This window comes from Eubalaena glacialis, chromosome 8 (assembly GCF_028564815.1).
Source record: "Eubalaena glacialis isolate mEubGla1 chromosome 8, mEubGla1.1.hap2.+ XY, whole genome shotgun sequence".
NCBI lineage: Eukaryota > Metazoa > Chordata > Mammalia > Artiodactyla > Balaenidae > Eubalaena > Eubalaena glacialis.
Window position 1 is genome coordinate 49,093,222 of NC_083723.1, and position 25,405 is coordinate 49,118,626.

The following is a 25,405-nucleotide window of genomic DNA, read 5'->3' on the forward strand; positions in this document are numbered from 1 at the left end:
TCAGAAAACTTTAGAAAATCATGATAAAACCTGACCTGTTGTCAGGCAGTGGGGCAAAAGAAAAACAAAAGCCTTTCACTATTCCTTCCATTAAATAAATTCATTTAGGAAGTCTTTTTTTTTGTTGTTGAAAACTCGGAATACTGTATGACCGCTAAACACAAAAGTAATCAGACAAACTCATGTCAATATCAATATGCTTAAAATTTTGGAGGCACATGTTTTAACCAAAATAGAAATTATTTTTTAAATAAAAGAAGTTAGCATTACAATAACCCCTTCCTATTATGCTCACAGACAGTATTTGGCTTAGTCATTAAAAAACAGATTGCAGGAGAAAGATTGCCAGCTTGAATGCCAGCTCTGCAACTGACAAGTTGTAAGACCTTGACCAAGATTACTCCACTTCTCTCTACCTCAGTTTATTCATCTTTAAAAAGCACATAATAATAATAACACATCTCTCATATTACATCATTGTGAATATTTTAAAAAATCAAGTAGAGCATGGAACAATGTCAAGGACAATAGCACACACACACAATAAATGCCAACTATTATTATTATATACACAGTAGGTTCTGGAGATTTGTCTAACGCACTGAGGAACTATTTCAAATGTATTTTATATGTTGAGCTAAATCACTTCCAAAACACATCTGAATGAATAATCATGAGTTTCTTATCTACCCAAAAGCAAAGGCAAAACGATCAAAAGTGTGAAAATCACTAACCATTGAGCCAGTGGTGCTCCGAAATATCAGTTCTGATGTAATGGTGGTCGTGAGTAGGCCCAAGGGACCGCGTGAATGCAGTATCCTTGCCAAGGAAATCAGAAGCTGTTCCAGAGTAGAGGTACTCATCTGCAAGGGAGAAACGAATACACAGGACTTCTAAGAGTTTACCAGCAGACACTACTGACAATAGACTAATTTCACAGCATGAAACCAATGATGTTTATTGCTTAACTTCAGAATATATTGCTTCATAAATTTCCCCTTCAGATTTTGAAAAATCTGCTTAGTTGAAGAAAAGATAACTCAGTGAACTTTGGTAAGCCGAGGCTAACTACTTGAATATAAAAAAGGCCAATGTCTTCCGAATTAATAATTGCACATGCATTTAACTTCTGTTATGAATAAGCTCCTCTTCTTTCCCTTCTCCCCACAAATAATTCAAGGACATATCATAATTAGGAGTCTCTCTTTGTAATAACACAAAAAATATTTAGAAAGTAAACGCCATAATGAGGAATGAATTGTGTAATTAGTATTTACTTAACCGACACAACCTCAGTGACCACAACTTTTCTTTGCCTAACCTCTGCTGAAAGGGAGCTTTCAGCACTGAAGTCATACTTTGTAATTATAACATGTTGCATTCCTTGTAGCTAATCCTGTCTCTAATAGTTGTGATAAACAGGCATTTCTGAAAAAGGAAAGATGTTGCCATTACTGCATACCAAACTTCTCTGTCCTGTTATTTATGTAAAGTGACTATCCACGTTTACCAGAGACAGAAGGAGAGAGAGAGAAGAGAAGAAAAGAGGAGAAAGGGGGTGAGAGAGGTAGAAAGAGGTGGAGAAGGGGAAGGAGGGTGGAAAGAAATGAGGAAGAAGGGAAAGGAGAGGAGTGGAAGATGAGGGAGAGGAGAGGAAGAAAGGATAGAAGGGAGAGGAGTGGGAGGAGGGGGGAGAACAGGATGGGGGTTGGAAAAGAGGGGAATGGTGGTCCATGTTCCCTAATGCTGGTTAGCATGTAGTGGGAGAGCGGGGTGAGGCAGGAAGAATACGGTCCCTACAGTTGCATGCATTACCCCTTTGAGAGCTAAGCCTCTGTTTCAAGAAATCTTTATATTCAACTACTTGGGGTTATACTTAATAGACTAAAATTTTAAAAATAGCTAATCTCTACAGAGCATTTAGATTTTTTAAATGCCTAAATAGAAGAACAACTACAGACACTGTTTTATCACTATAATTCAATTTTCCTCAGAAACATATCTTGAAAATTCTGCCTTTGCATAAGTGATTCAGATACTTTCAAAATCCTCCGATTACATCCACTGAAATAAGACTTTTCCTGAACTATTTGAGACAACCAACCTAAATACTCATGACAATAGTCGACTTCCAAAAGGGGGAAAAACACACACATGCATATAAAAGAGAGAAATCCAGTTATGTAAAGTAAATGTAGACATGGTACTGATTCCATCTCTTAAATACATATGGTGGAAGGCAGTATTTCATTGTGGGGCAAGTTTTAAAAAGTAGAAGAATAACAATAACGACATCAATAAAGACATTATGAAAAAAGTTTGGTAAGAGTAAAGGAAACACACCATCAATTTGAAACATAAAATTACAAATATTCAAACATTTTGCCAGAAAAAATGGTGTATTTCAACATAAAAGTTGGATCTGTATATCCAGGCTTTAAAACTGTCTTCTTTGTATTTAAATTACTCAGGGGTTCCTACGAGGGGTCACCAACACCTACAATCTATTGTTTTTTATTAAGGTTGTGTCAACCCCACTTGACAGATCAGAATCACAAATCATCAATCTCATTTTCTGAGGATAATGACTGAACATTAGTCACATAATTTTCAAAAAACACACACACTTTCACTTCAAAGGAAGAGCACTAGTTCTCACTAAGTGAAAATTAAAATGTCATGGTGCGTCACTCTGATAGTCTATTCAAACATCTGATGGACAAGTTAAATAAAAAGAGACTGAAGTCATGAATGAAACCAAGACAAAAGGAGTCCTTATAATGGTTGAAATTCAGAGGTCGTGCCGACATTCCTCAGAAAAGACTTCAGACCACACAGTACTGCCTTCTTTAAACAGGACGGTCCTCCCGTAAGAGAATTTTAGATGTATACAAAGCAAGAGAAAACTGAATGTGCTAGCAAAAATTTCACATTGCCATTAATATAATCAGGTTATGGTGAAACTGGGGTGAGAGGTGTTATACCATTCTTTTATCTGTATTCTATAGTTCGATTTGTTTTATTAATTTATCCACTTACGTCTTACTATTAATCCCCCCACTCAAATCTTCAACATATTTTGTAACATATTATGTTCAAGGAATTGCTAAATTTAACTGCCACAGTGAACCAAATGGGGCATAGCTAAATATAAGAAAATCTGGGACAGCTATATGTAGAATTATAGCACAATTGCGTGTGTGTCATTTGTATGAAAAAGAATTCAACCTGAAGTTCATTTAAAATGTAACTGTGCTGACGTTAAGGATTACTGGAGCCTCACTTTATGGATAAGGAGCTAAGTATAGAGAGACATGACACTGAAAAACTACAACCAAACAGCCAGTGGACGATTAATCCAAAATAATCTTTAACTCATTCAGAAAATGTGGTTGAATCTACACACACCTTTTTAGAAAACAACCTAAAAGCTAGAACAATCCATCACTGATCTTACCTGTCATTACTGAAGCAAAAGGCTGCTGAGGATCAAAAGGACATTTCAGTCTGCCAGACTCCAAATGATGTGCGTCTAGTTTGAACATAACTTCCTGTTATGAGAAATATTAACACAAGTGAGATTTTTTTTTAAATATCCAAATCAGCAAGAACGTAGGAGATAAGAACGAAATTCTAACTCATTAATTCAACAAACACTGAGCATATAGCATGCACATCATGCTGTGCTTCTTAACTCTTCCACAAATATTATTTCTAGCAAGACTCAATTCCCATGTTTTGGTCTCCATTTGCCCAAAGTAGTGATGATAATAATGAATGAATTTTTCAGCCGGAAGTAGCAATATCCTCATCGATTCATTTAGCCTGGACCACTATCATAATCGAAATCACCATCAAGCACTCCTATTTCTTAAGCCTAATAACTAATTTACTGACCCTAATAAGCCAAGTTCCTCCTCTAAGGAATAAATTTACTATAATAATTATACTTTCATAACTATTATGGTCTACCTACCTAAGCATCTACAACTATACCAAATTACTTAAGCTTCGTGATATTTTGTAATTTTAGTGACTTAAAAGCGTTGTAAGGCAGGCAGTTCATTTTCAGAGCTGTTGATACATGTGGGCAAAAAAAATCCTGTTGTAGTATTTTCACTATTACGAAAACACTATGCACATTAAAGCCACATAGTTATTTTGGCTGAAACATCTATTTTTATAATAGTGGCCACAGACAGAATGGCATTGGCAGACTTTTAACATTCAGGGAAAAAAAACATCTTAAGTTGAACTTTCCAAGAAAAATATGAATGTATAATGAATATGGCCCCATGAGCTTGAGTGTTTCATAACAATAACACTACCATCCAGCAAAAGACTGATGACTCAGGCTGCAAATGCACTAGTTAGAGAAATTCAGCATGTCAGATATTCTCTCTAGATGGCATATCTACAAAGTTATATCAGAGCACACATGCAATTAAAAGGGATCATTCAGTGCCACTTATCTAGAAAGCAAGTAAAGAAGCAAAAGGGATAGAGGAAATTGGATTATTTGGATTATTATTATTGTATGATGTGTCATTTCAGATCTTTTTCTAATTAACAGGATCAACAGTAGTTACCGCCTTATTAAAAAATAGTAATACCAATTTAAATAGCATGATTAACATTTGCCATTTTATAGTTTTAAGTAAATGCACTTTAATACTAACAGTAATGGTACTTAACAGTTAATACATACTAACCATGGGCCAGGAACTTCATGTACATTGTCTCATTGAATCTTCACCACTAACCTAAAGATGTAGCTACTTTAATTCCAGATTTACAAGAGGAATATTGAGAATAAAAGGGGGTAAGTATCTTGTTCAGCATCACATAGTGAATAAGAGGCAAAGCAGTAGCTTGAACTCAGGGCTGTCTCCAAAGTTCATGTTCTTAACTAATCTAGTCTCAGGATTTCAAACTCATGGATTTAAAAATGTGTTGAAATTAATTTATAGACTCACCATGACCATGTAACATGATCAAGCCCAAGTATGTTTAGTTAGAACAGTTCAGCTAATGACAAGTTGTGATAGTGGCGCCTAGGCATGAAAAAAGTCCAGTGAGAACACATTTAGGGCATGTTTCCCAACTATGGATGGGGCTAGAGATATGTCAGGGAAAAACACCTACAGATCACGGCTCTTAAGAATGTTTAAATATTAAGGGCACATTATTCTCCACAGGTCAAACAGAACTGTTGACTCTAAAGCCTATAATGGGACGTTGTAAAGGGAAAAAGTAAACTGAATCCTGGTGTGCCAGAAGATTATAGTGAAAAGCTAAAAAAGAAAAACCAAGAAAACATCTGGGAGAATGTCATAGTTGATGCAAAGTCCTAGATAAACCCTTATAATTGTACAGACTTCTGTTGTCAAAACGCAGCATTTCATTAAATTCTCAAGATAAGCCCATAGAATTGGTATTTGCGGAGGCTAAGGACAAGGTCTCCCTTATAATCTCCTGGAGAAAGGAGACAGCAGGAAAGCAAGTTTCCTTGAGCCAGAGTCAAGGATACCAACAGGAAAATGATGTAAAAAAATAATGGCTGATTAAATGGACTTCCTGAGATAAACTGAATGACATGACACTTTAACTTTTGAGACAACTTCAATTTTATAAGATTTTTCCCATTAAATTCCTTAAGCCTAATTAATCATGCAAAAGTACCTGTCTAAACTGCACACAGAGAAATACTGTTGAAGTAAAGACATAAGAAGATAAGAATAGGAAATGTTTAACTATCACATTAGGAAAAATTATTGTTAATATTATATTAATATTATTAATACTATTAATATTTAAATATGAGATTTGCAGCAGAAGGGAGATTCCAGAGGAAAGAACATACTTCCAATCTAATTATTAAACAACTATCAGGCACCCCCAGTATTGCAGAGTAGATACACAGGTAGATAGATAAATAGATAGATAGATAGATAGAGACTGCAGACATTATTTTGAAATAAAGTTTATATGCATACTTTTGAAATACTTGCCTCTGCCTTTCTGTGTCCTTGTTGCCTAATACGGCTGCGAATTAAGTGACTGGACTAGAGCAAGGGCTATACCAAAGCCTATGCACAATCATTTTTTCATTTTATTCTTAAAATAACTCTGAGTTACTGTTATTATTATCATAATTTTGCTGAATAAACAGAAGCTTAGAAAGTTTATGCAGAAGACCGTGGAGCCATGGTAAATGATCCGGGCCGTAATTCAAACTCTGGCTCCCCATGTTTAGCTCTTAGTTGTTGTCAACAGCCCTGACTTCTATCCTGAAATCCGGATCCAACTGCCCACTTGGTATGACCTACGGAACATTTCTCAAATGCAGAATGTACAAAACTAACTCACCATTTTCCCCACAAATCTGTTACTCTTCTCATCTCAATAAATAACACCCCTCTCCAACTCACTGCCAAAGATAGAAATCTGGGATTCATTTTAGCTGTTTCCTCTTTCTTCCCGTTGCCCCAGGCACACAACAGTGGTCCCCAGGAAGAGGGCTTCGCACACTTCTCTCCTCCATCCCTGTTATCTGTTGCACTTCCCTCTTCCCAGCCACCTGAGAAGCAATCTTATCTATTTGAAGATGGAAGTGCCTTCCCTCTGAATGGACAGTGAATCCTGGGACTAATAATTCGTTTTAGAAGAGAATGATCTTCAAGCAGGGCTGCCATACAATTACCTGTACTCCTGACTAGTGGAAAACTCACAAGGCTCAATATCCCTGTTCACTCATAATTCTCTTATTCACAGAACTTGTAAATTTGACGGCCCCGGGGCTTTTTGACAGTCTCAAGCTAAGTAATTAGCTCCTTCTAAATTCCCTTTCAGCACTTGTGACTTTTAGGAGTTAATGAACACTATTTGCATCCCTCAGCAGGTTGTGAGTTTGGCCTTTAGCCCCATGCCTCAAAACACATCCAAGATGTGGGGCTATCTCATGTAATTGCAGCCTATGCTATAAGCCACTGTTATATATTACCCTTCATCAAAGCTAGGCAAGAGAACATTACACCAGCAACAAAGTATGATGGAGTCAAGTTGCCAAGTCTCCTAGTGGTTCAGAGATTTAACTATCAGGGTTGCTTTCCTTTCAAACCATTGAGTCTGGGCTGGTTAGACAAGTTGGTTAGAGAGAAAAATTTATCCAGCAAACAGTTGTGGGTTTGAGCTCTGCTTGAATCAGTTAAATCAGTGTAAAGAAACCTGTACCATGAGCCCAGACTTTACTTTCAAACACGCAGCCAATTACCCTGCAAATATGTGTGGTTATTCACAAGAAGTATATACATAAACATAAGGATGACAGTGTAACCCATCAACCCACACAAAGGAATGATTTAGAGTACATATTCTGAAGCTCAGTTGGGCATGCTTGCTCTAGAGATAGACTACTTTGGTTCAATTCCTTGCTAGACCATTTATTAGTTGGGTGACTTAGGCATGTTATTTCATTCTGCTGAGACTCAGTTTTTACTAACTTGCAAACTGGAAGTTATTAAGGTACCAACTTCATTAACAGTGCTGTGAAATTCCAAAAACAATCCATGTAAAGTGCCTGGCACAGTCCATGACACAAAGAAAGCACTCTAACGTGTTAGTTGTTGATTAAATTATTGTAATCTGCATGTTTCTCATTTACTGAAATGCTCATTGATTGCTGGAATACATTACTCCTAATTAATACATCCCACATTTCCACTATGTCACTTTGGTCTGGCAGAAATAATAAGTCCAGTGTGATAACAACTATCCATACAATTTTAAGAAAATCATTAAAATTATCTGTATTTAGTGTCTACTATTGTAAACATAAGTAACAGGTCAAATTTGTTGGATGGGAAAAATTAAATTATTTATAAGATATCATTCCGTTGCAAGGTCTTATGGGAAATGAATTTTTACCAACAGCAACATACTAAATGGATTTAGTTATAAAGGAAACTCAAGAGAAAATAAAGCTGTACATAGAGCCTAGAAAACAAGCACTTTCAACATTGTATACCATTTAATTTAATCATATCACTAAAAAAACTTTTACTAGAAGAAATTTGTATTAGGTGGATAAAGTGTACAATCAAAATGGTAATCCATAAAGTGGTTGGGAATATAAGTTCTTATTCAGTTCATACAGAATACGATTCAATCTTTATATTCAAATCTAACTATTTTATGTCATAGGCATTAAGTAACAAGTTATTATAATAAATTGTTTCTGTGCTATTTCATTATATTACCTCCTTGTAGATTCCAAGATCAATATATCCACATATTGGATGAAATGCTCCCGTTCCACAGACATAAACATGAGTTTTGTTATAGGGTTGAAGTACCCGGATGAAATTTGCACATTCTGTCTATTGGGCATAAAAAAATAAAAGCATTAGCATACAATTCAGGTATTTGAAAGATTATCATTCATACCACCTGTTTCCCAAGTAAATTAATTATCAAAAATAAGAAGTAAAATAAAAAAGACTTATGAGAAATGTTTAACACCTGACTTAGCAAAGGAGGCAAAACAAATTAGAAACTATGGCTTTAATGAGCGACTGAAGCTTTTTGAAGGTTTAAGGTTTTGAACTCATCACAGTGCTAGAATGCACATCTCTATAGTGGGACTCAATGGGGCCTAGAGAATGAACATAATGTGAATGAGGTATCCATACTTTCTTTCAAGGATTTCCTACAGAACCAAACCCATCATGCTCTGATGTTCCCACATTGTCTATCCCATATAGAACCTACTGTGTGCAACTTCAACTGTCTCAGCTACACTAAATAAAACACTCAACACAGATGTGTCTTCCTATATATTATCCCGTTCTTATTTTCCAGAATGGCCTACCACTTTATTTCCATTTATTTTCAATGTTACAGAGCCTTTAAGACTTAGCTTAATTCCTGCTTATTTCAAGAATCTCTTGTTTTTTCCATAAATATTTTTTTACACCAAGCCAAAATTTTAAGAGACATATTTCTGCCTCTTTTGCAAACGCTTAGGCCTAAAAATGTTTATTTCCAATGTATATCTTTATAACTTAATTATTTTCTATCCCCCAATTACTTGTAAATAGTGACTCAGTTTTTCAGAGTAGTCATTCTTGTTATTATATATTATTTTCAATTCATCTCCTGTAAGTCATCCCTTATCTTTACATAATTATTGGCAACAATTTGTTAACCATGGCTTCATGATTCCTGGATCCAAAGACTCCTGAGAAAACACTAGGCAGTAGTCTACTTTTATTCTAGATCAGCTCTACCCAGGAGGTGGGCAAGTGTTTACTAAGGAGGTTGGAAATCTATGAAACGACTGAGATTCAGAGAAAAAGTCCATTTTCTCTCTGCCTGAGTGGCCACGGGTCCTTCAACTGTCAGGTCACTGTTGTTGTTAGGGTTGTTAGGAGGAGAATATTAAAAAATAAAAATAAAAAAGATAATGACCTAACTGGTAGGATGATTTTTAAAATTAAATAAAATTTTTAAAAGGCAGACAACTTAGCTGATAGGATTATGATTATGTGGATTAAATTAAAGAATATCACACTTAATAATTGTTTATCACTTACCCTGATTTTGATCTGTACAAAATAATCAATATCCCAGTGGCTGTTCTGATTTTAGAATGAATAGCTATGTCTCCATATCTGTGGTACAGCGTTCCTAGTACCTAGTTCTTCCTCTGTCCAGCTAGCGTGGCAATCTTATGTCTCAAGAATTTGTAGATCCCAGTGAATAAAAATCTGCACATTCTACTACAGAAAAATGTTATAAAGAACTAACTTATTAAGTTTTCTGCTCTCTGCTTCCTTATAAACAAAGCAGTTGCTTAAGACTATATGAAAGGACAGTTCCAATCCCTCAGTTAACCACGCAAGGGAAGGATGTTTATCAGGTAGCAAGAGTCGGCACCCTCTAACAGCAGAAGGGCCACTGCATATGGTTACACAGGTTGTATGCTGTGAAAAAATAAAAGTCATATCTGAGGAAGTGCAAATCACACTGCAGACATCTTTGTTACCTTGAATATTTTCATATGTTTAGTATATGTTCTCATATAATTATTATATGTAGCCTCCTAAGAAAGGAAAATTTTATATTCATTAAGACAATTTTCTGTCAGATAATCTTGCTTAACAAAATCATATGTGTTTTCCACCCTTCCATCAAGGTGTTTGATGAAGAGAATTTATTTTCTATTGACACAAAGGCACCATAGAGAACTAGCTTCATGTTCTTTTACATCATGCTAGACGATCGCAAATGAAAACCTAATTCAGAGAGTACATATGCCCTACTAATGGTTTTGAACAAATGACACAGTAATATGAGATAAGCCAAAGCAAAAAAAGAGGAAAAACATATGCAATCAGCAGATAAATTGTAATGATGGCTTCACTGCTAGGGTAAGAGATTTTAATATTCTCTAGCTTTCCTTTTGCTCACTCATGCTCACTGAAGGGACTTTTATTTATTGGTCTTTTCCCCATGAAGAGATTTATGCAGGGTGAAATCTACACATGGAACAGTGCACAGGGAGGGCAAGAGTAGAGTTATATGCCTGGAGTAAGGTGGGATTCACTCACTGCCAGTGATTTCACCATTTTTTCAAAAGCTCAGTGTTACCAAAGAATCATAGAATTTAGAGGGTAATTGTTATGGAGTGAATATCTGTGTCCTCCCAAAATTCATGGGTTGAAACCCTAAACCTCCCAGGGTGATGGTATTAGGAGGTGAGGGCTTTAGGAGGTAATTAGCTTTAGAAGAGGTTTGGAGAGTGAGATCCTCATGATAGGATTAGTGCCTTTCTAAGAAGAGACCAGGGCACTTGCTCTCACTCTCTCTGCCCTGTGCAGATATCACAGGAAGATAGCCACCTGCAAGCCAAGAAGAGAATTTTCACCAGAAACCAAGTCGGCCTGCACGTTGACCTTGGATTTCCCAGCCTCCAGAACTGTGAGAAATAAATATCTGTTGTTTAAGCAGCCTAGTTTATGGTATTTTGTTATGGTAGCCCAAGCCGAGTAACACAGTAATTTTACAAGGTTCTGAAATCAATATTTGTATAAAGAAATAAAACAACTGCCTTTCCAGATTATAAATTATAAAGTCAGAAAGACCAGGGACTGTGAGAGACACAGCACTGTTTAAAAAGGCAAATAAGGCCCAGAGTGAAGTTTTACACACATAGGAGATATCATTTGAGTGATGATAAAGAAAAAGCTCTGAATCACACCTAAAACATTTCCCATCCTTTAACTTTCCTGGGAGTTACTTTATTAAAATGCAGCCAGCCCTGGAAAGTAACCTATTATGCTAGTTTTTACTTTGGTGAGATGTCACCACGGATTTATTTCTGAAATTCCTCTCTTCTCTCAGATTGGTCTGCCATGGAATAGAACCATGTATCCCGAGTTATCTGACACAGTTTACAAAAAAAGTCAGTTCTGCTCAAAGTTTTCGGTGGTGAAGTTGATGGAGGGCAGTTCTCTGGGAAGCCTGGAGGCAATGACAGGGCAGTGAGGGGATGAAACCGGGGACAGAGATTCTAAAAGAGGTCTCATTTTAAATTTTGCCTGGGTTGGACATTTCAGCCAAACACTGGAAGCAAAGCAAAAGCCTTTACAATGATTTCTCTTTTAATTTATAAAGGTTCCAAGATTTGCTTCAACAGCACGAGCAATAATTAACTTGATTTAATTCACTTAGTGACCGGCATGGCTATTAATGGTGGTGTAATTCTGTGAGGCATAAAGAAAGATAAATTCGAGAAGCAGCTGTTTTAACTTTCCCTGAAAGCTGCCTAATTTATCAGCTATTGCCCACAATGGCAAGGGTTGGGGCATGACACCAAACAATTCAATTCAGCCAGTAACGTACTCAACCTGGGAAAAGAACTGAATTTCTCCTTCCTTCCCCACGCTTCCTAGCTACTCTCCTTCCCACCTCCCCAACTCTCCACTGGAAGAAAGAGAGAGAGACAGAACTAAAATCAAGTATCAACTTTCTAATTCGCTCAAGTAAGATTATTTGTTTCAATTTTTACCTCTCGTACACATCCTTACATATACATAAATAGATATACAATTAAATAAATAAAACAAATATGAAACAATTAATACTTAGAGAAAAGACAAGTAAATATTAGTTTATATATTAACACTTAGAATTTTTGTTTCCCCCTAATACCTAGAAAAATATTAGCAAAACAGAACTACTTGTAATTCTCTAACCTTACATATAGTCCAGTTAAATCCAATACAGCTTTATATGTATTTCTGATAACTGACTTATAATCACTAATTTTAATTTATTTAGGTTATATATGAAAAGACACTTATGATTAAGAATGTGGTCTGTTTTTGTGTTTAGCATATTTTGCAGAATATTGTGATCCTCAAATATTTTGTGATCATTCGCCACATGCCAATCATTGTGCTACATCTTAGGTTTGTCTAGCAGACTTCTGATAGAGTTCAGTCTGCAAAGATATCTGTTTAGGTCTTACAGTGTTGAAAATATTTTAGTAAGTTGTCAATGCTTCAAAGTAAGTATATGAAAATCCAAATATCCCATTCCTCTCTTAAAAATGAAACATCTAACAGGGGAGGATTTCTACAGAGCAAAACCAGTTGTGGTAGAAGGGCAAAGAAAAACACTTTAAAGGAAAAAAATTGAGAGATATGCCTATAAAAATCTATATATCAAGTAGGATAACTAGGAAAGAATATTTTTTACGTGAGTGGATCAGAAAGTAATAATATACAAATATAAATCCTAATTTTACAACTATATAAAATATTTAGCATTTATAGTAATGAAAGAATGTCAAGCTAAAACAACAAAAATAATTTTCTTTTTATTGGCAAAAATTAAATATATTTATTTCATTCATTAATGTATTAGTATTAAACATTAACTATATGTTGTATCCAACATTAGCAAGGGTATGGGGAAATATAGCCTCTTAAGAGCATGCGCTGCTGGATAAAGCATAAGAAGCATAAACTTTCTGGAGGGCCATTTTACAATGTATATAAAAGATTTTATATCCTTTGACCAGTAATTGTACTCAATAACCTAAGATGTTCACAATATTTATATATAAGGCTTTTCATGTGCAGCATCATTCACAATAGTAAAAACTGGATATCTACCAAAACTCTAACAATAGGGGATTGATGAAATAATATATAAAGGAATGCAGTGCAGCTATTAAAAGTAGTGTTATAAAAAAGGAATTTAATGACATGGGAAAATGCTCATGGCAGTCTGTGAAGTGAAAAAAAAAATGTTTTAAGGGACTATGTATACAATGATTTCATTCTGAAAAATAGTAAATAGATAAGATAGAAGAATAAACATCAAAATGTCACCAGCTATCTCTGGGTAATGTTCACGGGGGAAGAACTATTTACAGATGAATTCTATATAATTTGCAAACTTTCTACAATGAACACTTTGTTTTACTTTAGATGTTCTTAAAAAAAAAAAAAAAAGAATTTAATCAGAAAACTTTAGAGATGGAAGACCCTTTAACCCTATGTAATGTCTCCATTGACAAGGTTGTGCGCCCCTACAGTTAAGCCTGCCCACACCCCATGCATTCTTTTGCCTGGACTGAGCAGTTTACCCCACTCTTTTATAGCAGGACCAGACATTTCTTTAGTGACTTTCTTTTGAATAATATTCGAAGCAGACACAAAATGCAACCAAATAGCTTCCTGTCACCTCTTCCCTTCCTTGGATTAAACTGGGGACTGTGCTCAAGAAAGTGGAATAGCTCTCTTTTGTTTCCTCTCCTTCCACTCCCTCCCCACGCCAATTAGCTAACTTTCATTATGGTAAATAATTCACTATTTTTCAGTTACATAGTACCTTTGTGTAAAGGGACACTCTTTCCAAACACTTGTTAATTCTAAACACACTCTTGGGAAGTAGGTAAAAATTACTGGAGAGAAGGGAGGAGAGAGGGTAATGCCAAAGGCAATAAAAGATGTTAATAAAACCACACACTCGCCTCAGTTTTCTGTTGGCCAAAATCTATGTAATGCTGTAAAATAAGGATCTGCGTTATGGTTATCGTGAAGAGAGAAATGATTTGAGGGATACAGTTTGCAGACCTTACACATAGAACTCAGACCTTGATGTGTAGATTATAGTGTATTATAAGAGCATAGATCGTGGGGCAAGGCTTCTGGATTCAATTCCTGGCTTCAGTATTTACTAGGTATGTAATATTGGGCAAGTCATTTAATCGTTCTGGCCTCAGTCTTCTCATCTGGAAAATGAGGAATAAAAATAAAATCTAACATACCGTATTGTTGTAAGGATTAAACGAGATTATAGGTATAAAGCTTTGAAAGCAGTTCCTGGAACATGGTAAGTGCTATAAAAATGTTAGCTATTCTTAGTAACTCTAAAATACAGTATTATTTTAAAGGGGCAAATTGAAAAGAAGGAAACAGAGACTTGCATTATACCTACATAATTCAACAGCAAACTTTATAGACTTCAGTAAAAAGAGAGAAGCTCCCTAAATCTCTAATCCTAGGTTAACAGTGTACTTAAAGTACACAGTGTACTTTAAAGTGTACTTAAAGTTAGAAGTGACTACAAGCTCTCAAATACAATGGAATTGGAAGAATAGGTTCCATATACTGGGTCTTATGTACTCTCTAGGATACCACCTTCAAGAAAGTTTATCACCCTTTGTTTTAGCTTGATAAGAGGGGCAACTGAGTTACTCTACAACTGGAATTAGTGAACATACTGCAATGAGAACACTTTCACAATTAAAACTTCACTGATTGACCTTGAGTGCTTATCCCTCACCTATTCCATGGGAAAATTGACACTACTCTATTGGAGTAAATTTAAAACACCCTTTTCCTACTTGCCTCCTTATCATACACTCAACACTGATGAAACACAAAAGTGTTCACACTGTTTATGACATGCTTCTACTGTTATGCAACAAAGTAATTTTGAAAAATCACAACCAAAGCATCTTTCTTTCCCATGAGTTCAAAAAAGTACTGTTGCTTTTGCAGACTGGGGCACCTGCTCACAGGGCATCTGACATTGAACAGGGTGGAGAGATTAGGGACATGAAAGGAAGAATATATTCTACATTAGTTTACACTCTTTCATTTCTAGCAAAATAAATGTAAAAACTTTTTCCTGTTGCATTTGAAGCACACACTCTCTGATATATTTCTGCTAACATAAATGTGCCCCAAAAGTCACATTTAACACTAACTGAATACAGAATGAGGCATAACCAAAAGTTTCTTTCTTTTACTTTGTTTTGATTATTTTGTTTTGCAGGACAGGCATCGTTCAGTATCCTCGGGGGATTGGTTCCAGGACCTTGACATATATCAAAATCTGAGGATGCTCAAGTCCCTTATATAAAATGGCAAACACACAGCCTCCCATATATACTTTATCTCTAGATTACTTATAATACTTAATACAATGTAAATGCTATGTAAACAATTGTAAATACAATGTAAACACTATGTAAATAGTTGCCAGTAAGCAATAAATTCAAGTTTGCTTTTTGAACTTTCTGGAATTTTTTTTTTTGGAATATTTTTGATGCACGGTTGGTTGAATTTATAGACGTAGAACCTGTGGCCAACTGTACAGTGGCTACATATAAGTAATCATTTGTGTAATATCTGTATCCCTCATTAGATTAAAAGATCCATGAGAGCTTTCATACACTATTAATGCACATATTTAGGCTCTTAATCAATATTTGTTGGCTAAATGAATGAACAAATGAGTGAATAAAGTCTTCTAAGCTTCCCCTTAAATTCATTAGGCAACATACGTCGTGTTGCTTTACCTTTATCACAATAATAAAGTGAGAATTGTTAAATCTAATTATGCTTTCATATAACACATACTATTTGCTGTTATTAAATATGAGGGCACTGCTCAGTTTAATACTCCTGGGTTATAGTGGTTAGAGGAAACATTCCAGGATACTGCAAAGGAAGCCTCATGATGTCCATGCTTTTGCCCAAAGTTAGAACTTTTTCATCTTGAGTTACATTCAGGAAGTGATTTCTTTTGCCAAAGAAGAGCAATTCTCCCTATCATTACAGGGCAAGAAGTCAGGGCAGAACACAGAGCATCTGGCCTGAATCAGAACATTCAGATGAGAAGAGGCAGTTAGAGCCACAGCATTGCTGGAGATAAAAAAGGCAACACAATTTGGGGAAGCATGTAAGACAGCTTGGACAGTACAAAAGCAATCCAGACAAGATACCCCAAAAATGATGAGGGCAGTTACGCCTGTCAAAGGGGTTTCTCTGGTCCTTAAGGGAGCTTAAACTAGAAGTTTATACTAGGACCCCACTATTTATCCTTTATAAGTTATTTCCTATAGTTACACTTACATTAATTTTGGAGTAAATTATTTCTAGTTCTTATTCCAGAATGTTGTATTATTCATTTTCAACCAATCTTTCTTAATAGCTCTATAATGTCGATTTTGCAAGAATTCTTGTAGATGTTGTAAGTGTAATTTCACCCCAAATTAAATAAAATGTCAAGTGTGTGTTTGTAATGCTAAAACCACTGATGGTTTTGTGTACATTCACAAAATACATGCATTAGGTGAAAAACACACAACCCTAGAAATACAGTATTTTCTGATGGTTTATTTTTAAATATTTTAAATGTATTTCTGAGATGGTTTTGTGAAGAAAATACAGTCAGAATTAACACTTTAGAAAGGGTAGTATTTCTAAATTTCTGAGAATAATGTCATTCCTTTTGGCAAGGTAGAAACATTTTATACCATATTAATCTTTACACAGAATATTAGTGTAGTCTTAAAAATAATATACTAATGCCATTAATTCAATAAAACCCAATATAAATATTTGCTATCATATCAGCACCAGTTTAACAAAGATGTTTTTTAAAGTCTCATACTTACATTGGCATCTTTCCCAGCTAATTTACACAATTCCACCCGTTCCTTTGCAGCAGGCCAATAAATCTGTAAAACATTTCAAGGTGTGTTAGAATCTGAATATCTAAAACACCACATAATTCTAATTAGGAAAGTGAGTGTGTGAAATTAAAGAGTGGCTATCAAGACAAAAGCATGCTGTTAGATAGGCTGTAGGAATTTTGAGATTTAAATATTTTCCAAAGCCACCCTAAAAAGATTATAAGAAAACACTGGGCAGAATCATCCACTTGTTAATCTTCTAATTTCTTTTTAAATGTATTTAATAATAGATAAGTCATGTTGAGTAGGCCATAACTTCTTATTGTGACGTCAACGGAATTTCAGGTTAGCATTTGCTTAGGTAAGAGATTCTTTTTACCCTGTTTTTCTGTGTTTTCTCGGAGTGGTAGTGCATTATAAACACGTGCAATGAGGTGTGAGAAACAGCTCTTTGTCACAAGCATAAGTTATCACTCCAAGTCAAAGACCAGTGTGGACTTGTCGACAATATTTAACACAGATAGAGCTGAGATGCACCTGTCATTTAGTTAAACGTTAAGTAAGACAATAAGCATTATCTTATTTCAATCTCACAATGACCCTATGAGATAGCTGTACTTACTCTCCCCGTTTTCAGGTCAGAAAATTTCTTCATACAGTCATTAAACAAGTCAAGGGCCATGAAGCTGGTTCGCAACAGAGCCAAAATATGACCCAAAGTCTGCCCCTTGAACTGGGGGGTCTCAACCACTACATAATAAATATCATTTGGGCAAATGCATAAGGACAAAGGCAGAAGGCTCCTTGATTGGTCACTTTTAATCATGCTTTATCAGTCTTGAACTTATCACAAATAGTTTGTTTTGTTTTTTTAACAAACTTTAGAAATTCTTCCAGGAAGTTTTTCAAAATAAGGCCCCAAATAGTTGCATTACCCCATTAGCTTACAGAAAGAAATGCTCTTTGTTAAGCTATAGACAAGAAGAAACAACAAAGTCAAGCTCTGAGTAGCTTATATGTTCCAAGAGTTCCTGACAAACCTTTATTATGTTTCTCACCAATGTTAGCAGAAAATATTTTAACAGGTGGGGAAAAAGGAAAATATCCTGAGGGAATACACTGAAAGAGACTTGTTAAACCCGGAATGAACAAATGATTTAGAAGTCACTAATGTTTATATGATATTATCCTCATAGTGAAATTTTAGGGTTTTATGTCTCTGAATAAAGAAGAACATAGACTAGCACTTACAGTCTCTGAACAGACAAATACGATTAAATTACTGAGATTTTTAAATGAAGTAAGGTTGTTCATTTAGAGCACATTTTAACAACTACAAATTACAATCAAAGGGTGTACATAGATAGGGTCGTTGAGCGCCAACAGCAGGCTCAGGTGACCAGCTAACCTGGATGTGGTTCACAATGAAGACCTAAAGATGCTATTTATAAAGAATGGTTTAAATCACTGCAATTATACTTTCACATAATTTTGAATAGTAGCCAGCAATAAAACATGAATGGGCTACAGCAATGAAGAGCAATATGAATGGACCTTAGCAATTCATTATTAGGTGAAAAAAGTATATTCCCCAAAATGACAAACAGCATGATCTCCGTAGAATAATGTTTAAAACAACTAAGATAAAAGACACTTTTTAGGTATATATGTAGATACAATAAATATGTAAAAAGAAAAGCAACAGAGTGATGAATACAGGACTCAGAAAGATGGTTACCCAAGACTGATAAAAAGATTATACTGGCGGTAATAAACAGGTTATTTAACAGATTTTAGCTTTTGTTCTGGATGGTGCATTTTCAAGTGTTTACTACATAATTAAGAACAACTAAGTAATGTAAGTTAGTAAATAAATCAAAATGGGCCACGCATAGGCCAACTGACATTAGTCGGTCATCGACCTGGAATCATGAAGTCCTAAATAAATGAATATATGAATAGCAAAAATAAAACACTGTAGCTGTCAGGAAATTTGACAGTTTCTTCACATTGTTTTTTATTGTTTGTTTTTGTTTTTAATCACTGATAGCAAAAATACTGAATTGAGTGTTCTTTTTTGCCCCTTTAAAAATAACATCCTGAATTTATGAAAACTTTGCTTCATATTTGAACTTATGAACTCAAGGTATCCTCTCACTTTTTTCTTGCTGATTCTTTTTTTTATTATTTTTAATTGTGATAAAATATCCATAACATAAAATGTACCATCTTAGCCATTACAGTATTGTTAAGTATATTCATTTTGTGCAACCAATCTCAAGAGTTCTTTCATCTTGGAAAACTGCAACTCTATACTTGCTGATTCTTGAATATTACAGTGATTTTACAAAGGATAACTTTGTATCATTGGAATGAAAATAAATGGTACACAGAAAGCATGTCCATGATGTGTCAACTGGTTTAATCACTAGTTCATTTTATTTGGTCTCTAGTCTAGATTAATATTTCTTTGAATCCTTTCAATATGTCAGATCTTGTTCTTTTCTGTTTTATACGATGGTCAGATTTAGTCACATTTCAGAAATAAATTTAGAATAAATATTTGTAGATTTGTTCAGACCTGAATATTTTATTGGTATTAGTACTAAACAAAAAAAGAAAGAAAAGGAAATACAGGACTCTTTCACATGAAGTGTGACTTAAAAAGGAAAAAGAACATCACTGGGTTCTATTCTTTTACCTTTAACCAGTGTATTGGGTGATTGAGTTGAAGTAAATTATGAGATGAATGATGTTTCTAAAATTAATTTTGAATGTATTTATAGGAGCTTCAAAACGGAGGGAGTTATTTAAAGATTGACAAAATGTGGAAGCAACCTTCTTTATCATTTTTGAAACCTAAATGGAAGTTCCAAGGTTAGCACAGAGTAGTTTCTGTTCATTAACCATTTGTTCATTAGACACATAATTATGAAAGGGCTTCTGTATACCTGGCAAGGTGTGGCACTGAGGTGCTAAGACGTGAGTCAGGAAGACAGTTCTGTAAACAGATACGGTAAGTGCATTTCCATAGGAGATATAAACACTATAAGAAGAGAGCAAAGAGGATGGAGCCACTATGCTCAAGGAGCCCTAAGGAGCACTGAGTGGGAAATGAAGTCCCTACCAGTCCTGACTTCTGAGCCATTGTTTTAAATTACTTGCTTTTAATAGTTTCAACTCTAATGTAACAGTTTAGCTTAGTTTAATAGTTTCAACTCTAATTTTGTCTTAAAGACTTGATACTAAAATAGTAATTGCAGATTCTTTTTTCTCTTTGCAAAGGGATACAAATTTCTAAAAGATGTTTTAATGGTTTTGTTGTACATTTTCAGTTATTAATTTTAAGTCATACAACTGTAAATTGAATTGTGTCATCCTAGTAAATGAAGCCATAAAACTGAAAGGACAAGCTTCCAACAATTGGGTTTTTGATTAGTGGGTAAATGTTATACAAAGATATTCAAGCACTGAGAATTTGTTGGACTCCAAAAACCAATTTAAATATATCTTCTAATGTCTGTTTACAAAGCAGAGTTTTTCCCCCAAAATGTTATCTCACTTTTCATCATTCACCTTCAATCCCAGAAAGTCTAAAACCTGTTAAAAACAGAAATTATCCTTGGATCATTATTGTTATAGCATAGGAATTCTAAGATAGTATCACAAAGACAATTTTACTTCTTAAGGAAACATTTAAGCCTTAAAAATAAAGTTATTGAGGTTATATACTGGCTTATTTTGACACAGTGCTGTCAAGAATTTAGGAATCACAAATAGAATTATCATAATAACAACAATGTGGGAGATATCTGATTGTCTTCCAGACTGTAAACATTTACTTAAAAGGAAAAAAAAAAAAATCATTGTAGTTGTGCCAATATTTAAAAGCTATCATTTTAATTATGATTTATGGTGAGATTTTCTTTTACTTGCCCATTCTAGTCATTAGAATAAGGGTTTTTTTTAAAAAATATTCCTTTTGATCCCTTTTGGTAAACAATATAAAGAGACAAAATTTCACATAACTCAATCTAAGAATAAAGCAAAACAAAAAACAACCAAGATTTCCACACACTCTTATACTTACATAGGATTGGCAGAAATATGTTCATCAAGTAACATATTTGTATTTCAATAATCTTTTGAAGTGACATACATAATGTGACATATATATCTCTATCTCTATCTATCTGTATAAAAGCATTCCACCACTTCCATATATTTCTAGTCAAACCGTGTGCACGTGTGTAGATGGATACAGAGGGGGAAAAGAGTAAGAAACAAAGAGAGATAGACAGATACATAGAGGGAGAGAGAGATGTTAACTCTGATTGGGTATAGAGTATTTCATATATAGTATCAAGTTTCAGCATCATTTACACAAAAGCCCAAGAGGTACCTGAGATCTTGAAATTATTTCAGTAGCCCAGGTAGTACACTTTGAGATTGCCTCACTCTCAGACAGAAATCACACCCCACACTTAAAAATACAAAGTCCACAATATCTATAAAAGGCCCTCTTGATCATTAATTAGGTAATGGGAAAGTTTTGAGGTAGTGATTATTACTACTCTCTTTGCTTGTTGAATTTGTCAAAAGTAAGATGACATACACATTTTCTTGCACTTTGGTGCTTTGAACACACAGCATCATGCCATATTAAAAGTTCCATTAAGCAAGATAAGCAAAACACATACCACTATTTCTAAAAGTTGATGCAGCTGTATTACTCCTTTAGAAAGTTACCCACAGACATTTTTCTTTCACTTATCAAAGAGAGGCATACCAGAAGCAGAGGTGCTACTTGCATAATTGCCATATTTTAATTGTCCTGAAATATTCCCACAGAATGCTAGTTCTTAACATTGTATGATGTACCAGATACAGCTTTTAAGCTATCATTTTTGGTGGGAGTAGTCTTCAGGACCTTGGAGCCTAGACATCAAGGATCTCAAATATGTACAAAGCTGCTCTCTCCACCCACATGTAGCACAGACATCAGGAAACAAACAGATCCTTTCTGTGGATCCTGATAAGCCCAAGAATTTCTCTCAACATAGTTATCTACTGTGTAACCACTAATTGATCCACTACAAAATAATTAGGGGCTGCAAATTGGTTTTAATTTGAGTGCTAATCTTAGAGATCAAGTTGGTAACAGAAAACTACATGGGAAAGAAGAGAAGTAAATAAGTTTACAAAATGTCTCCACTTGAAGATGATAATTTATGGGTTAAAGTTTTAAAACAAGTATGTCTGATAAGTCAGTTTCCATATTCAGTAATTTACTGACCTAACCATTGTAGTATGTTTATGTTGTTTTCATAGTATTTCATATTTGAAATTGATCATTTCCAAAAAATTAATTTTTGCCTGTTACACTTGGAAGGATCAAATACTAACCTCTAATAATATATATGTAGTGCTCACTTTGGCAGCACCTATACTAAAATTGGAATGACATAGAGAAGATTAGCCTGGCCCCTGCACAAGGATGACATGCAAATTCATGAAGGGTTACATATTTTAAAAAAAAGAATGAGTAAAAATATGTACGTATCTGTTTCCTTCAGAGTTATAGAATGTAGATTACTAGTATGAAAAGAGATCATTCTGATGAAATAAACATTGTCTTCACTGTCACTTTACATATGCTTATATGCTATAAAGTTAAATTTTAAGCACATTTTTCAAAAGAGATTTAATATTAATTTCCTTATGAAACGATAGCAGGAGCTGTATGCATTTAAAAATACAACCTATGATCTAGTTATCTTATGTTGATTTTATTTGCTTATCTCTATCCAAAATCCAAAATGGTTTGTTTTTTGAAGCCTATTTACTTCACTTTGAAGACAAATAGGCAGGAGGAACTCACAGTAAAATGCTGCAATGTCTCTAACAATTACTGTTTCATTTATAAGTTATATAATTAATTAACAGTTATCATTTCACAACGTGAAATGTCAGGCACTTTATTTTTAATTATTTAATCTTAGGCAAGTTACAGAAACATTCAAATAATGATAAGGCCTTATAACAACATCCTAAGGAAATTCTAATTATATCTGCTCTTTGTTTCATCTTTGGAAAAGCAATTTAATTGACTCAAGTTAGCAAGTGCAAGGTCAGTCAAATGCCCTTTGGCCTAATTCAGAGATGCCAAGACAACTGAATGGAATACACAAGAGGAAGTTACAACTTGTTCATAAAACCTAAGTAAAGACAAAAAACTCACAGCCTTAAAAATGCAAGTGGCTATCTCTGTCAACGAACAGGATTCAAGTTTTTGACTGGTTGCAAAAAGGTTGGGAAAATGCTGCTCTAAATGCCATATGATACAAGGATTTGAACAACAAAGGGAGCAGTGACTACTCCAGAGTGTCAGTTCCAAGGACAGAGAGAGGTAGGAGATCTGAGCTCAAAGACCGAAGTACTGGGAAAAAAGGACAGGAGAGCCAGCGGTAAAGCGCGTAAAACTAAAAGCGGCTGGGGTAGAGAGTGCTACAGAAGAGAAGTTTCAATTCTCAAGGTTTGCGTCTAATCGCCCACATAGCTTCGTTCATGAAGTCTTGGGTGAGAACTGTCTCTCCCTTTCCTGTTTTAGGACTCAGCCCAAAGCCTCTTTGACATTTAGCTTTCTTCCGTCAACCAGCTCCGAATTCCAGTACGCTCGCGTCTACCACATCCATCTGCCCCCTTCTTTTTGCAAGTAGATTTAGTGTGGGACCTTTTCCTGGCATACAGAGCAATGAACTGCAGTGGAATTGGAAGACGTGGGTTCGAGTCTCTACCGCACCACTTGTTAGCAGCGAATGCTGCACTGCCAAATATCATCTTAGCTTTATCCGCAGAATGACCTTTTCTACCTGGAATGGCAGGAGCTCAATAAATATACTGCATGAAAATGAGAGAAATGCTACTGTATCATACACATTAAAAGGAAATTTAAGAAATCCACAAATGGGTTGGTGATTTTGAACTTGTGATGCAATTACACTTGTGGATAGATTTCAAAATTTTGTGAGGAATGCAAGTCACAGTCTCCCTTCTCTTCTTACAGGAAGTATATGACTCATTAAAGTTGAGTGGCCACTGATACTGACAAGGGACATTGTGTTTTCTTCCTACCCTCTTTAGCACCTGGCACAGCCCGCATACATAAAAAGTACTCGGAAATTATTGAAAAGGGATCTGCAAAGTTTCCTTTAAAACTGGAGACAGAGAAAGAGTCCTTGTCGAGTTCCGGCAGAAGTCTGAGCAGTCTGACAACATCCTGACAGCCCATTACAGTGAGCAGATGGGACCTGCACATCAGCACCCGGGCGGGGGAGCCCGCCCATCCATGAACGAGGCAATTGTTTCACCTCTGTGATTACCAGACAGCATGTGCTCCGCAGGCAATAGGAGCAGATTAATCACCGTGAAACTAAGCAGGGTGCCTTATACCAAAACTCAATTTACTGGGGAGTCCACAGGGTTTCCAAGGGTTTATATTTTCTTTATTTCAAGTATTAACTAAGAATAAAGAGTGGCAATTTTCTTTTATCAATAACTTGATTTCAAATGAGAAGTTATTTATTCTCAGTCTTTTCGCCTAAATAATAGACTTCCAGGGTCACACGTTAGATGAGAACGTCTTATGCAGCCATGAAATGAGTTAATGAACTAGAGTCAGAAGGTCATTCTGATTTATAAAAGCATTTCTGCTTATACTCAATATAAAGCAAGCAAGTTCAGGATCCCCGTGTATGAAAACCCTCTTGTTTTAGACTTCCTTAAGGAAAGGGAAATAACAAAGTCCTTTTCATGCTACACAAAAAAAGGGTGTTTAAATATGTCACTGAAAATTATTATAGTTGAAATTATAAACTCATTTCGATTAGTGATTTTTCTAATAACAATGATTAAAATAGAATATTTTGATGAATTTCAAGTAAACTGACTAATGTTTATAATTACGTACCTCATTTTCATGTTAAATAAGGAGAAAAATAATACGAAATTACAGTTGCTGGGAAGAAGAAAAAAAAAACGTTAATAGAGTCATTCCATGTTTATAAATGTGACAATCTGCTCAAAAAGAAAGTCAATCTTCTTAAGAGTGTCTGAGTTCTAGCTTTTAAGTGTCTTAAGTTTACCAATGTTTCCTTTTAAATAGTTCTGATTGTTTTTTGGTTAATAAACAAAAGAATTAAAGGTCTTAAATGTGGGGACCTAAATTTTATTAGCAAGGTGAAATGAAATTGTCTCAAGTTATTCCATAAAAATATGGAGTTCTCTTTTAGGTAGGTTATAAATTTATATTGCTTTGATACATTGCTTTCTCATTTTAAAACCCATAGGAAAACTTCCTTGTTTTCTGCCAGAAACATATTTAGTGCTTTTTACCTTAAAAACAAA

At 34.9% G+C, this 25,405-nt stretch overlaps 1 protein-coding gene and 1 non-coding gene across 5 annotated transcripts in view; one reads left to right on the forward strand and one right to left on the reverse strand.

The window, feature by feature from the left end:
* SEMA3D (semaphorin 3D) overlaps positions 1 to 25,405 on the reverse strand; it is a 206,956-nt gene that overhangs the window by 69,051 nt on the left and 112,500 nt on the right. For all 4 annotated transcript variants that reach the window (XM_061197666.1, XM_061197665.1, XM_061197663.1 and 1 more), the window contains 4 exons: positions 16,982 to 17,044; positions 8,259 to 8,378; positions 3,458 to 3,551; positions 735 to 863 (listed from right to left, as the gene is read on the reverse strand). In XM_061197666.1, coding sequence (XP_061053649.1) covers positions 735 to 863; positions 3,458 to 3,551; positions 8,259 to 8,378; positions 16,982 to 17,044 — 406 coding nt within the window. The remainder of the gene's footprint in view (positions 1 to 734; positions 864 to 3,457; positions 3,552 to 8,258; positions 8,379 to 16,981; positions 17,045 to 25,405) is intronic.
* LOC133097115 (U6 spliceosomal RNA) lies at positions 22,425 to 22,531 on the forward strand. Its single transcript, XR_009701988.1, has one exon. It is a non-coding gene; the product is annotated as a U6 spliceosomal RNA (small nuclear RNA).